At 43.1% G+C, this 15,860-nt stretch overlaps 1 protein-coding gene across 2 annotated transcripts in view; it reads left to right on the forward strand.

Moving 5' to 3' along the window:
* The window catches only part of ppp1r16b (protein phosphatase 1, regulatory subunit 16B), a 104,736-nt gene that overhangs the window by 24,775 nt on the left and 64,101 nt on the right, over nt 1-15,860 (forward strand). The window contains exons 1-2 of one of the 2 annotated variants that reach the window (XM_030419282.1): nt 9,877-10,008; nt 11,222-11,631. In XM_030419282.1, the coding sequence (XP_030275142.1) occupies nt 11,367-11,631 (265 nt within the window). In that variant the 5' untranslated portion in view covers nt 9,877-10,008; nt 11,222-11,366. Of the gene's footprint in view, nt 1-9,876; nt 10,009-11,221; nt 11,632-15,860 lie in introns of those variants that run through there. The other variant, XM_030419281.1, reaches the window with a different exon arrangement.

Below are 15,860 nucleotides of genomic sequence, written 5' to 3' on the forward strand. Positions count from 1 at the left end.
CTGAGGTTAGATACATGTCTGTTACTGTTTCTACTGTTCTTTGTTTCAATCATCAGATATCCTTTTTTTGTAATCAACTTTTTATTGATTTTAAACATTAATAACACATGAACTAAACACAAACATTGAATACCCACAACACCGCTACCCATCCCTCCCCCCGGGATCATCAGATATTCTAAAACAAGCAGCAAGTGGCAAAAAAAAAGTTTTACAAATCCATCAGTGACGCGGCCTGTGACACTCGTTGTCAGATATCAGTGCAGCACACAGCTGTATCAGCAGCTGTGAACATGCGAGCACATCAGCTGTAATCAAAATTCATCTGCATGACATCTGTACAAACCGTAGTTGCTGATGAAGATCGTGGGATGTGGGTGAAAGCGTCTGTTAAGGTGAGATGAGTCGATTGGCGGGAAATACACAGCAATAATGCAGGAAAAAGCACAAGATGGAGAAGGGAGCCTTTGACCGTTAATAATAATGATGAGGGGCTCAGATAAAATCCTGCCTGTGGTGAAGTACAGCATGATCTGCACTGTGCTGCCGTTATCTGTACTGTACGTCTATAGCATGATGACCTCTGTGTAAAATCACCTTCATTATGATGATGAAAGGTCCGGAATGACCTCAATCCAGCTGGTTTGTGGCGATATTAGTGAATTTAAGCTGATGACAGCACTGCTGGAAACACACACGCACACTCTTTTGTGATCATGTCAAGTGAAAACTGGTTAAAACATCTATAGTTTCAGTTGTGGTTTACTTCTCTGTCCTCCAGAGGACATTTGGTTCTGAAATGTGTGAATACCAACATCCAGTTTACAGTTGATGAAGAGAAGAAAATTGACCAGGTAAAATCTTACGGTGTTCACGAGTGGCCAAAAAGGAGCCGCTGGGGAGCCAACCTCCGAGTTTGCAATGGAACTATGGTCATGCCAACCCTGGGATTCACTGTCCAATAGATTTGAAACCTTCTTCAAATCAAAGTCTAAAATCGAATGACAACTGCAAACCTGATTAAGGTCGACTGCTGTTTGCCTCACGTCTTTGTCCACTCTGACTCTGATGAAGACTCGGCAGTAGGGCTGTCAAAGTTGCTCAAATGACTTTTGAATATTCCCTCTAAAAAAACACATAGGTTTGAACCATACGAATATCTATATTTGCGCATCATGTCAATAACAGGAGGACAAACTAATACAACGAGACATAACTACTTGTATAGGTATTTGTATTTATGCTAGTGGTGGAATGGTAAGCTAACTGTAGCTTACACAGCTTGCATGCAACTTTATCTCGAGGCTCCGCATTTTTGCCGTCTACTGACCAAAATCCGAAGTATTTTCAAACTTGGGCTTTTTAGGTTGCTTGGAGTCCAAACCACTCTCTCTGCTGCCGAGTTGAGCGCTGAACTTTCTGCCATTTCGTTTTTCTCTCTGCCATCTGCATCTGCCACGGTTTTTGTCGTGTTTCACTTCCTGTGTGCCCACTCGCAGAGCAGCCGCTGATGTGTTTTTTTTCCACAGTCGAATATTAATTTTCACAATCGAATCTCCGTTTTTAAAAAAATATTCGAATATGTATTTGAACGTAGAATATTCGTTGACAGCCCTACTCGGCAGTGTTGAAACGTTTATTTGTTCAGACGATTGAAAGGCTGTAAATTTATCAAGGTGCTCCAAGTCCTGTTTTTACGAACCGAGTAAGTAGTATTGGTGCCTCAACCTAACCAAACTTTGACTTTTTCATCACTCAAACTACATCACCTCAGGTATGTAAGCTCCACTCTTACCATGGTGTCAGGTACTGTGTTGTCTGCAGCAGACATACCCCACACAGTGCCTTTGTGCTGCACTGTCAGGCGGCCATGACAGGCAAAACGTCCAAATTACTCTGTTTTCTGCAGCTTCTCCACACAGTGAGACGCTGTCAATGGCTCAAATGTAGTCATGTAGTCAATGTAGGCAGCCTTTCGTAATATACCTTTTATACGCATGTTGGTCCAGCAGGTCAGCAGCCGATAAAGTTGTTACAAGAGAGTCGTCATAGTTCGAGGCTGAGAGCTGAGTGGAAAGTCTGCCTCAGGAAGTTGCTGCGTCCGTTGTCTCTGAAAGCAAATGAAGAAAATGAGCATTTCCAGACCACTTAGACTGTATTCACGATTGTGAGTGGCACTTTAGCAATCTTGTTACCACAACAAACAAAGCAGACGGTTGGCGGTACGTGGGCAGCTGGCAATTTGTGAAAACAGCGACATGAATGAAAACCGACAGAGCTGGAGGAAGAATTGTCTATAATTGTAACTCTGTGTTGGTGGTTTACTCTGGGCATTAATAGTGTTTACTGCCCGCAGCAGCTGCTCGGTGTGCATTGTCTGACCTGCTTTCGCAAATAATCGTTAAAAATTTAGGTTGTGCTTTTTCTGGAGAAATGTGAAACAAAGGGTGTGTGCAGTGCAACGTTCATATATCTGCAGAGCAGGAGCTGATTGAGGTCAATCTGTGATTTGCTGCCTTGGCCCTGGGGACCGGCTGTGATATCACCAGAGGGCTTACAGTTGCCCCACAGCTCGCCTTCGTTTTTACATATCTTCTAACAGTTCGTACTCGCCTCCCACTAGGACATCACATCAAGTGCACAGTAGTGTAGTGAGTGCTTTCATTTTTCTGTTTTTAATGCACTGCCGAAAATACGCAAGACGGTCTCCCCTCTGGGCTGCAAATGATTTATTCCCTTCTATCTTCAGCACCAAAGGCTGTGCTAATGTCGTGTTCATGTTCACCTGTTGTCAGAGTTACAGGAACAAGACTGCACATCAGCATCAAGGCTGCTTTCTGAAATGTTTACGATTCGTCTCAACTGTCGGGGAGACTTCAGTCGAAGAGTGAAATGGAAACTTGTTTGTGAATATGCCGCCCCACGTTGCTGCCCGCAGACTAAAGCCAGATAAAAGCTAAAGCTGGCAGCGTGTGATGAGCAGCGAAACTGCTGCATGAGTTTCCTATCAAGAGAGCGATGTTGCCCAGCAGCTCGTCGTCCCCTTTTTCACTCGTGTGGTTTTGGGTCGTTCCGAACTCGTGGGAGGGTAGGAAAATATTTGTCAGTCTAAATATATGTGGTATTCTTGGAAAAATATCATGCAAGTTTGGCAGAGTAACCCCCCCCCCCACCCCCCCCCCCCCGGCCCCTCCCCACGTGATTTTTGTTTTCCATCAGTGGGCAGCAATCAAGTAGTCGATCAGAAAAGCTGGAATGAGAAGGAAAGGCAAAGAAAGATCAGTAACCAAAAGGGGGGCCTGAAGGTACACGACAAGATTATCAGCATGAAAGGCTTATCTACGGTATCCAAACTCAGTATGTAAAGAGCTGTATCAAATCAAATCTAGTATTCATTAGTGTGATTGATAACCCACTGATATCATGACATTTTTGACCCAGAGGAGCTGTATGTGAAAATCTTCTTATCGGTTGGCCTGGACTTAAACTTGGCAGGTTCCTACACAGTCGGTCTCAAGAAAGCAGGTCATTGTCAGGGGGATTCACAGCGGGTAAGCGGGCATGTTGATGGTGCACAGAGAGGACTTGCTCTGTACTCTTCTCTGCTTGCCTGTACATTGCTTTTCCACTCTTAAATTGACAGTAGGATTGATATCTGCATGAAAACAGTCATCGTTTACAGATGAGTGCTCCTCCTCCTCCTTCTGCACGCTCTACCCAGGCGCTTGCTTAAAACTAAGTTCACACTTCAAGATTTTTAGCGCTGCTTTTCCCGTAGATGACTTTTTTTTTTTTTTTTGGAGATCTCTGGCAAAGTGCCCCAAATCTGAGGCAGTTCATCGCGGGCTGAAGATGTCGATCTGCTAGAAGTTTTTCAGGTACAGATGTGGAGGCTAGGAATGAGCTACATCCAATCTCTCCATGTGTCCTTGAGCATCTATTGGCATGCAGTGGGCATAGTAATTAGAAGCACATTTTTGAATGTTTATTTTATTGGCGATATAACAAATATCATCAGTACTGATGGTTGGAAAATGCTGAATATAAATAGCGATAATCGGCCAGGCCAGATAAGTGGTCGACCCCTAAAAAACAATAATAAAAGCCTGTGGTTTCTATCAGAACAACAGAGACATTTTGTTGTGCCCATGTTAGTTTCTTTTTTTTTTCCTTCTGCGAGTCGGCACAGAAACAACCAGTCATTTCCGCGTCATGTCTTGCGAGTGTGATTTTGGCGCCGATCAGTCATGTAGCGTGCAAACCACACGGGACTGCAAGCGTAGTGTTGCCAAGGCATAACACAAAAGAGAACGCTTCTAATGTGTGAGAGCGCGTCTCATACGCACAGTCTCCTGTCGTGTGCTACATGTGTGAAAACGCAACTCCAGACGCTGACCAGACGTGATTCACATGAGAAACTGCGATAGAAATTTTGATTGTGAGGCCAAAAATGATTTAAGTTCCCACATTTGAGAAGCTCAAATAATCACATTTTTGTCTTGTTCAATAAATATGATCAAAAACTTCGATCTGTCTTTTTTTTTTATTTACTGACAGATCTAATTGAATGCTAACACTAATGCTACTAATGCTACTCAGGGATTACAACACCTGGACAATCAGGGCCTGATTTACTAAGATCCCAGATAAGGGGCGCTAAATTGCTTGCGTGCGCTAAAAGATTGCACGCGCTGTTGGTTTGCGTGTTGTGGGTGATCAACTAAGATTGCTCGCGCAATGAATAACAGGTGCAAACGTGTTGGAAACCGCCCTATTTAAATTAGGTTTTTGCGTGTGTTACTAGTTTTCACCATGGAGAACGTGGGAGAGAGTGGGCGCAAACGAAAGATGAAATTTGAAGCTATTGAATTGGAGGTGTTAGTGGAGGAGGCAAACAAACATATTCACGAGTTACAACAAAGAAACATCAATATGTCCAGGAGAAACGGGAGGAAATATGGGAGGATATCTGTGACAAAGTCAATGCTGTCAGCAAAACAAGAAGAACGGCCGATGAAATTAAGAGGGGATGGCAAGATGTAAGAAGAAGAGCAAAGGAAAAAATGGCTTATAATAAAACCTCGGCAAATAAAACAGGTGGTGGACCGACAGAGGACATCCCCTGTCCTCAATTGAGCAGCAGGTACTGCTGACTTTCTCCGATGAACAGATTTGGGGAATTCAAGGATTTGACACCCTTGAGCCAGAAACTGCAGAGCAAGGTATGCCCATAATAGCACAAACACGCATATTTTTTTATTGGATACATTTAATTTATTCAGATATGTGCCAAAAAAAAAAAGAAGAAAAAGAATGTGCTTCCTGTGTAAACGTTTAGTTGAATATGCACTGAAAACGCGTAATTTCATAATTTAGGCTACAAAAGTATTTTTGCTTCTGCATTTATCAGAGGATTTTTTTTTCCAACAGTGACGCAGAAGTATGTGCGTTTCATTTTACAGTATCACAAGATGTTTTTCCCTATGATGACACATTCTGTGGCACTTGAAGACGGGTTACATTCCATGGCACAGGAGGTGCGAGCTGTGGCCTCTGTGACGCGCGCGCTCAGGCGGGACACTCGTGCCAATCGTTGGCCATCAATGCCCTGGCAAAGGGGATCGAGGGTGGCGTACAGAGAGTCGGGAGGTCATTAAACATCAGTGGTGTTTCATGTGAGCAGCCGGGAGAGGGAGGGGAGATCGCAGGAGGAGATGGACGCGCGTTACGCATTAGTGGACACCAGCGCAGCCTGCGAAAACGGAAAGAAAACAGATGATGGCAATTTCAATATTCATTTTGTTTAAATTTAGGCTGGGTTGTCGTTTTTTGGTGGCTGTTATTGTTTGTTTTGTTTGGTTAGAGATAGTTCGTTCGTTGTGCCTATGCCTCCTCCTTGCTACAACGACCGCAGCCATGTGTGCGTAAAGCTGTGCCAGTTAATACATGACTTTCAAACGTGCTAAATAAAGACGCAAAATCAGCGAACGCAATTAGTTCTAGGATTGGTAAATCACATTGCGTGCGCTAAATTAATCTATTTGCATCTACTCCTCCCAATATTTTGCGTGTTCTGGCAGAGACGCCCATATTTACATATTCATTAAGGCAAACACGCTAAATGGATTGCGCGTGCTATTTTGCCCATTTGAGGGACGCAATCCTCCTTGCGTCCGGTTAGTAGATCAGCTTTAACACGTGTTTGCGCGCGCAATCAAGTTTGCACACGTTTTTACACACGCAAACCTTTAGTAAATCAGGCCCTCAGAGGACACTGGGAGACCGATTTTAGTCAGTAAATCGAACTGAGACTGCAGACATTGGTAGACATGCCCTCATTATTTCCAGCTCAGAATGTAGCTGGCGAGGAGAGTTTATCTGAATCTCAACTTTCAACAACAAGGCGATTAAAAGTGCTTTTGATTCGACATGAAACGCATAATAACATGCTTATCGGGTGCTGATTAATGCAGAAGATGTCAGTTTGTGTGTGTCTGTTTTTGTCAGTAGTTTGCTTTTTTATGCCTCTGGCCTTACTTTCACCTGTGTGTGTGTGTGTGTGTGTGTGTGTGTGTGTGTATGTGTGTGTGTGTTTGTGTGTATGAGTAACATCATTACCTCTGCTCTGATTCCCCTGATCTGATCAGCAGTAGCTCCTGGGTTTCATATTCCAAGCGCTAATGCCTTTGACCATCAAAGACAGCTAGAGAAAAACACTGGCCGTTGCTTGTTTGTCACACATCCTGCTTGAAGTTAATTCACTTTGCCCGCCGCTGCACTCAAATCCCGCGGAGAGAGCCTGGAAACATTCAAGGTGCATCACAGGGAACTTTTACCTTGTAAAAAAAATAAAGCATTTCATGTAAAATCTTTTATAGATGTTAGTGGTTTAGTTTGCTTGTTGGCCTTTTTTTCCTGGATCTGCTGTGTGGTTATGGCTCTTCATGGTTATGAACTTGATTCATCCCAGTGAAAGTGTTTGTTGATATTTGTGAGACGTCGTTGGACTATTACTCTTTAACTTATTTATTTACAGTTGCTCTCTCCTTAGAGTGTGCTCTGCAGCATTTATTAATCATGCAGGTCATAACACTCTCACATGTATCCTTGTATGCAAGAATAAAGGACAGTGATTAGACAGCGTTCATCTTAAGATTGTATCATTGCACATAAACCATGGCCACTGAAACAATTGTAGACTGTTGGTTAAATCAGTGACCAGCTGTTTGTTTAGAAAATCCTTTTAGATGCTTTTAAGTCATCAAAAACACATTTTTCAATGAGAATGTTTTTATTCTGTAACTCGGCGGCAATCTTTCAGTGGTGTGCTGCCACCACTGTGTGTGTGTGTGTGTGTGTGTGTGTGTGTGTGTGTGTGTCTGATCTTGTGAAGCCTTTCTTATTTCATCAGCTCCCTCACCAAAGTCTCAGCTCCAATAAACCGGAGAAGAGCGGCTGACTCTCTGGCTGCAGTTCAGCAGAGCAAACCTTAAATTTACTGCTAAAATAAGGCAGTAAAAACTTTACAATTTACTCTGAATAATGTTTGCTTAGGGTTAGAGTAATATGAGCAAAAACAATTACGGTTTCGGTTTCTTACAGCGATTAAAATAAAAGCTAGGACATCGTGGGTGTACGCAGGAGCTGTATGTGCTCCTGTTCATAACCTTTATCTTTATTTTTGTCATCATCCAAGTCGTCTCCTTATTACACAGCATGGTGCGTTTCCTGTTTTAGCTCCGGTGGTGCATGAATATGACCTGAAGGGCCTTTTTCATGTCATTACTTGAATGGATGTGCCTCTATTAGTGGGAGCTGTGTGTCAGGAACAGGTGATACTGACAGAACACACAATATCAGAATATTTATGACCTCAGCTATTAATAAAACTCTGTTCTGAGGATAACTAGCAGCTAGTGCTTTCTGAATATATTTACATGCAAGGCAATTCAAAAGATTTAATGTGATTAAAACCTTTGGGATGATGTCTACAGGTCGGTACATTTTGCTTGTTGATAAAGGTGAAGGACCCCAAACATTAAGTGATGTTGACAACAGACTTTTATGATAAAAATGCTAAATATTGATATGAGATCCCCGATTTTAAGTGAAAAACAGTATTTCTCTGCACATCACACACTGATATCTACCATTTCTACCACCAACACTAAAGCAACAGCTTCTTGGATTCCGCAGCCTCACATCTTCTTTTCACACCCCCAAAAAAAACCTTTCATTTTTTTTTTTTTACAACCTATCATGAATACCGACAATTTGAACTGTGCCTGGAGACTTCTGAGCGCTCGCCTTCTTAAAAGGAGGGGAAAAAAAAATATTGCTGACAGCTTTACTTTGAAATTCCTCCAGAATAATTTGAGACCCTGCTGATAATCCTCTTGTGATTGACCTTTGGATCCTGACCCAGTCTTTACGAATCATTTGCTGTAAACCAATTTGCTGTGTTAAAGACGTTTCCAGCTCGTGGCGATTTCGCACGAGCTCTCGCAGTCTTGATCGCGGCTCGTCATTTGGTGGAGAGGTTCTGTTGTAGGGGAATGTCGAGGACGCTGCATTTACATCTCTGCGCCGGAATGTTTTCCTACATCTCAAGATGGCAGAGTCAACGCGTGGCAAGGTTCAGCTCGGAATTTCAGTTCAATTCAGTCAAACTTTATGCTCATTATGCTAATACTAGCATATAGTGTAACAAAAAGCTTGTACATGGCATTAGCCTTCAATATAACAGTGCAGGACAACAGTAAACAATTGTTGGACTGTACAGTATGGTGAGGTAGGGTGGTAGTATGTGTGAGGTAGCTTTACAGGATGGGAGACAGCGAGGGGAAGTAAACCCAGAGTGAGACATGTTAGTGCAGTAACAGTCAGTGCACAAGGTATCAGTGGAGTTGTGCAATGATATTATGACAATAAACTTTACTTATATGGCGGCTTTCTCAACAAAACCTAAATGGTGCTCAATAAGGAGAAATAAAACCAGATAAGGCAGTTAGATAGCAATTAAATGGAAATGATCAATGAATACAAATGAAAAGGATATGAATAAAAACATACATTAAACATTAACAATAGCTTGAACAAAGTGAAACACTTAAAGAAAGAGATTTAAAAGAGGATACAGACTCATCTTGAAAGCAAGAGCCAGAATCCACTTTTGTCACCAAAGCCTCACTTCCGGCAAGCAGTCTTACGGTTACTTTTACATTTCCATTGTTTAAAGCGTTGGATGGTACCAAGAGAGCCATTTCTGCATCCTGTCTTTGCATGACCCTTCTGTTGAGGCACCTAGCACACTGCTCCAATACTGACAGGTGGAGTTAAAACACCGCCCACCACGGACTGATCAGTCAGAACAGCCAGAGTTGACTTACCTGTGGCCAGCAGGGCTCCATCTGCAGATCCCAGTGGGCTGGAGGGAACGTATCAGGGTCTGTAGATCAGAACAGTATTTAGGGGCGAGGCCATATAAGGCATTAAAAGTGAGCAATAACATTTTAAGATCAATTTTAAATTTAATAGGGATCAAGTGGAGGGAGGCAGCACAGGGGTGATGGGACCAGTCCTCTTTGTTCAGTAAGAAGTCAGGCAGCAATGTTTTGTACCAAATAAGTAATATAGTATACTGCTCAAACAAGTATATAACCATGTGATTATATATAATAACATAATAACATTAATAATAAAGTGAGTCATAAAGTTCTGTACACTGACGCACAAACACTCTCCCACAGACACACAGTCGCTCACTGCTACAGGACTGAAAGTGATGCTGTAGGAAGTGATTGTACTGCTTGTTTCCTGTCCATGTTTTTATCAGTTAGGTAGACGTTGTAAAGCTGCAAAGGAAATGTAGTTTAACGTCTTCAACGGACCCGATTGCTTGCTGTAGCAGATTGCATTTCGAGGCATTTTGTCCTGCTGTTTGACTGAGGGGTTTCATCAGTGACGGGATGCAAACGTGAGGAGTTATTTATCAGCGTTTATGAAATAGTAAGTGACGACACGCTTCATACATGAGACTCAGTGTTTTGTTTCTCGAGCTGTGGTGATTCATATGAAGAGTCAGTTGTTTTGTTACGTGTTTGCATGCTCAGTGATTGAGAGCGGCTGGAGTTTTATCAGTGGAGGGTTTTTTCTGGCTGCGTTAATAAGACGTCCGTACATTGTTAAGAGTGTTGTTCAAAGGAAGTGGTCCGAATCAGCTCAATCAACTGTGTAGACTGTCTACCAACTGTGGTCGTAGTCTGTTTAAACCGCATTTAACTCTATAAATGTGTAAGTACAAGCAAAAAGATCACCCTCTAGATGATCATTCGTGGACGCTTCATTTGAATCACTGAACACTCAATAAGCTGCTTTTTGGATATCTTGGAGACGATAAGGTGCCTCAGTTGTTTTTTTGTTGATTACCTGACGGTGCAGCGCTCAGTTGCCAAGAGACTTTTGTTCATGTTTACAGCCAGTCGGTTTACATCGAGGTAATGGTGACACAAAAAAATCCCTGCTTCAGCTCGCTGCCCTGGTACTGTTTTTTATCTTTTCCTCTTTATCAGTTTCTCATCACACCGGCGTCTACTTGTAGCATTCAGGAAGTGGTTAACATTGATGGATGATGGTAGCGGGGTCTATAACGGGCCACTCACAATGCAAATGGAAAATTGAGACTGCAGCCCATGCACAGTCACTTAGATACAAATAGAGAAATTGGCCTCCATTCTCATAAAGGCACACTTGTCCATTTTCCTGAACCCTTAAAGGCATCGCACCTTAATGGAGCGAATTACGTCACCCAAAAGGGCGAAAACGGTGCGATTATGAGAATGACAGATTGCTTTTCATGGTTTTTTTTTTTCACCTCGATGTGAAATATGATTTAATTTACATCTTTTGCTACCAAATAAACAACACAGGCCGAGCGGGGAGAGTGGAAACAACAGATTCAGCTCTTTGTTGCATGGTCGTTTGAACCTCTCTAACTAGGCCACCAATATGCATCTGTGTGCACTTTGTGTGGTGCATCAGACCAGTGCTCACTTGTGAATGTCAATGTTTCCCCAGTGCATCCTTTGAAAGAATTACTAGTCGTCATCAAACTGCTCCCACGTTTACTAACTGATGTTTTTTATTAAAGTTCCGGCCAGTAAAAGTTTATATTTTTCTGAACAGTTGCTCAGTGTCTCTCTCTCTCTGTCTCCTCACTCAGGACGTTTTACTGCTGCTAAAAGGATGATGATGACGGTGATGGGCGGAGGCCACGGCCGAAGGTGCAGCCCTCGCTAGAATCGTACTTTCTCACCCAACGTCACCCCTCTGCCATCATCCATTTCTGCCATCCCCCCCCCGGTGCCATGGCTAACCACCTGGAGCTAATCCAGGAGCTGCAGCAGCTGGACAAGGTGCCCAGCCTGGAGAGGCTGCGGGCGGCCCAGAAGCGGCGCACTCAGCAGCTGAAAAGATGGGCTGTGTACGAGAAGGAGATGCAAAACAAGAAGCGAAAGGCTGATAAGAAGGGACGCAACGCCAACAACCTCCAGCCAGAGTCCAAGAGGCATGTTTCGTTTGCTGCCAGCGTGGCACTTCTGGAGGCGTCGGCCAGGAATGATCCGGATGAAGGTAGGAGCAGTAAAGGATATTTATGATGTGTGCAAATTAGAACGTAGTGGTGAAGATTGATGGGGAGTGAAGATGATGACAGGAACTACACAAGTGCTCTTGTGAGCAGCGGACACACAAAATATATCCAGTGAAGATTTATCCTCCTGGTAACAAGGCAACACACAAAGAGTATGTGCCGGGGATTCTTTCATCAGCTCAGAGCCAGACCCGGCACAAAGCTCAGTGACGCCACATTTGAATAATTACACTAATTCCAGCCTCACCTCGCTACTTCAGCTGGATATCAAAATGCCAAGGTCAGGAGAACCATTAGTGGGGCCTGCCCACTTAAACTGCCAGTGGAACTCACTCCATTCAACTGAATTTGTTCTGCTAGGAGGCTGTTTTATCATTGGGAAATAATGGAGTTGTCACACTGAGATGAAACTCTGCCAGTCTTTTAATTAAAATTTCTACGGCTGGTGCCCCCCTATTTGGAGATAATAATTGTTTTCCACCAGTACAAACAGTCCCACGATGCCGTGGCAGTGCTAACAGTGTGTCAGCGATGCAGGGATGATAGCAAGCTGCTTATCATTTCAGATGACATCTAATTTAACTTCACTTTGACTTGAAATGAGATTGAGCTCTTTTTATCATAACAAATACGGCCTGTGGTCGTGCTACTGTACACTCTCTGCTCGTGCAAGCTGTCTTTACAGATATGGAAACAGCCACGAGGCTAAAGTATTACCACCATAATTCTTACAGAGCAGAAGCAGCTCTGCACTTCGTATACACACTTATTGTACACGTGCGCACATATGCATATGCACGTGGACTGTGAACTGGCACGTATGAGCTCCAGCTGGACTGAGAGTCAGTTGGGGTTTGTATCCCTGGGTGGGCTCTTGGATTTCACCACCATGTTTAACCTAAATAAGGAATTGATAAAATCAGCAGGCGATAAATGGAAATCACCTCACTGGGCGAGAAGGAAAAGCTCTTTCCATATTAAGAAATAACTTTCCCTGGTTTCTGTTTTTGCTGATTCTGCTGCTGCCGCTTCATTACACACCGATAGAGGTGTTGTTGTGTGAAAGATTTCGAAAAATGGTTTGAGCAGCATTTTAAGGTTTTGTCGAGCGCTGCTGTGTGGTGTGAAATTCCCAGAAATTCTGCTGAGCCACTTAGACTTTGAACCAGGATGTTGTGGCTGTTAGTGATTCGTGTAATTCTTCAGAGATGTTCAAAACCACACGAGTTGGTCTGAGACATGCAGCATCTACTCTACTAGTCACTGTCACTTCCAGGAAATACCGTGTGCTGTCATTCAAGGATGGTTTGATTTATAATAATAAAAAAATAGCAGCTTCCAGGAATTATCAGCAATTTATCTTTCATATTAAGTAAAATATAATTTTATCACATATCAAAGAGCATCTTCTGTGTTTTGTCTGTTCAGTTTTGAGAGGATGTTCAAAACACAGGAGGCAATCGGCTGCAGCTGAAGCTGACTCACAAAGTTTTCATCCGGCGGAGCAACAATCTTGTCAAGCTTTTGAAGGCCATCCTGCTGACTTGTAAAATGAAAATTTTTTTTATGATTGAGGCAGGTACTCAGGTGATTGTTGAGCCTGTGGCTTTGACCAAACAGCAGATTACACCTTACTGTGAGGGCAGGATTTTGCTGAAAAATACAATGGGCTGAATAAACGTGGAAATAACACTAAGCTGTTGCTGGGGACGTGCAGTCATTATGTTTTTCAGTAAACTTCCTCTAAGGTTGTAGGTTATACTCTATTTTTATACAGTTTTCAATCAGTTCTTTATACAAGACAATCAGATTTGTACAGACATTCAAGCTGCCCAGAGGATGAATGCAGATGAGTCTGGTGAATTCCTCTTGTGTCACCATGAGGTTAACATTTGTAGGATTTGGCTCCGCAGCTATCTGATTGTTTGTCGTGAGCTTTGGTGCTCTCATTCATCCTCCCCTAAGGATGACGTGTTGTAATTTTATAGAGATTGCATCCATCCATGCAAATTTCACTTTGTCGAGTACTTTGCCTTATGACCTTGCTATCACAAATAACGGCATTCCCCTTAATCTCAGCTGCCTTTTGTGTTTGTGTTTCTGATTAGAAGATGTTAGAATGCTAACATACTAAACCAAGATGATGACCATGTCAAATGTCTTACCAGCTACGCATTAGGGACGGGCTGATGAACGACGCTATCGGTGGCATTGTAACATCCTGATTTAAAAGGCCTTCCACTGGAGAGCAAGAACAAGTAGTGTGTCCACTCAGAGTTGCCGTATGGTAGGAGTTGTTGGTGTTGTGGAGAAAAAGTTCATTATTATTATCTTATTAAAAGATGCCCATGCCCCATTGCTAGCTGGCTTACTTTGTTTCAAGCTTCAAAAGCTGAACGAAGCTTCGCCACAAACAGCGATACAGTAGATATCCCCCAAACCTTGAGATTCCCACCCCAAGAAATGTGTTTGGCACTTGAGCAAATAACTGAATGAAATTAAAAGGACGCTTCCAGCTTGGTTGGATCTTTTCTTCCCCCCCACCCCACGTCCTACACCTTTTCCTTTCATGTGACTCTAGCCGAGTTCTGGTTTTGTCTGGCTTGGCGAAAAAACACAGAAATGACAACAGTACAACACTACTAAGCAACATATGTGTGGTGTTAAGACGAAGATCCTTTTATACCAGATGCGGGAATGTGTGATCGATGCTCGCCAGGCAGATGTGACAGTTAAACTAACTCCTTTTGTTGCCGTCAGAGAGACAGTGGAAAGAGTCGTTCTCACACCGGCGTGCTAATGAGCAACTCCGAGGGGACACATTACCCCCATCGCCACCTCCTGTACCCCAACAACAATCCCATAATACATCATACCGTTCAACTGCAAAGACTGTTTGATGCCAATTGAATAGACATCGCCCAACCCTGCACTAGCATTCACTGTGACCGTGTGAACATGCTGATATTGCTTTTTAGTACCGCCTCAGAGCTGCTAACATGACTGTAGACTTGTTTTTATGTAGCAGCATTATGATGTAGTATATATCATATTATACAGTATATTTCAATATATTCATAAAACATAATTTCTATTCATTATCACTCACTCAACTTAAGTTGAGTGAGTGATAATTAAGTAGTTTCACTCCCTGTGATTGTGTAGCTGTTATGTAAATAATAAACGTATTTAATCTCAGTATTCAGCCTGACTGTGTTAACAGTTTCAACAGTCTTCACACTTCAGAGTAAATAAACCAGTCAGCGTCTCCCAGCGTGCAGAATCCGACGCGCCGAGAGCAGATTTCTTTGCTTTGTTTTGAGCATCACTGATATGCGGAGGCTTTGTCAGTCCTCCTTACTGCTGACAGTGCCAAGGCACGGAACTGTTTGCTATCAGCGCTGTTTAATGAGGGTGACCATGAAAGAGGCAGAGAGATAACAAGAAAAAGGGAGGCAGGGTGTAGTGTTGCCCACACAGCTCCAGTGGCAGCTGGCTAGCTCAGGAGCCTGATAATCTCCTCTGTCATTCCCTCTGGTCCCCAAATGCTCGATCAAGCATCATGACTCCACACGCTATGCTGCTCGAAGCGCACTGTTCAGTCTGCGGGCTTCCTTTTACAGAAATATCATCTGACATTCTCCCGCACAGTCATTTCAAAGAGGGTTGTGTGAAAATAGGAGGAGGAAAAAGGATCGTGACGGAAATATGTTTGAGCATCTTAGAAAAACAAAACAAAACAAAAGACTTTCACCTAAAGATTCATTTTCATGAACTCAATCGCAGTCTCCTAATCTCCAGCAACATTGATTAGCAAAGCCATTACAAGCAGTACAACATAACATATGTGTGTGTGGAGCCTTTTTTCACGAGGAGTGAAAACGGCAACAGAGAGAGATCAGATCGACTTTGACCTGTGGCTGACTCCTCCAGCCTCAGGGCCGTAAGGAGATGAGAGGTCGGATTGGGTGCACTGACGCCTGTTTAATCCCTGATTGGTTGGATCGAGTAGGCCTTTTTCTGTGCCCTCTCTGTGGTTTGTGGTCAGAGCGTCACTGTGTTAAACTAGGAAGGGCATGTGTGTCGGCACACACTGACAAATGTGTGTGTGGAGAATTTGGTTTTTTTGTGCACGCAAACTTACATTTACCATCTGTTAAACAGTAGACGGTGTCACAGAAAACGCAATCGGTGAGCAATGCGGGTGTTT

This window comes from Sparus aurata, chromosome 6, assembly GCF_900880675.1.
Source record: "Sparus aurata chromosome 6, fSpaAur1.1, whole genome shotgun sequence".
NCBI lineage: Eukaryota > Metazoa > Chordata > Actinopteri > Spariformes > Sparidae > Sparus > Sparus aurata.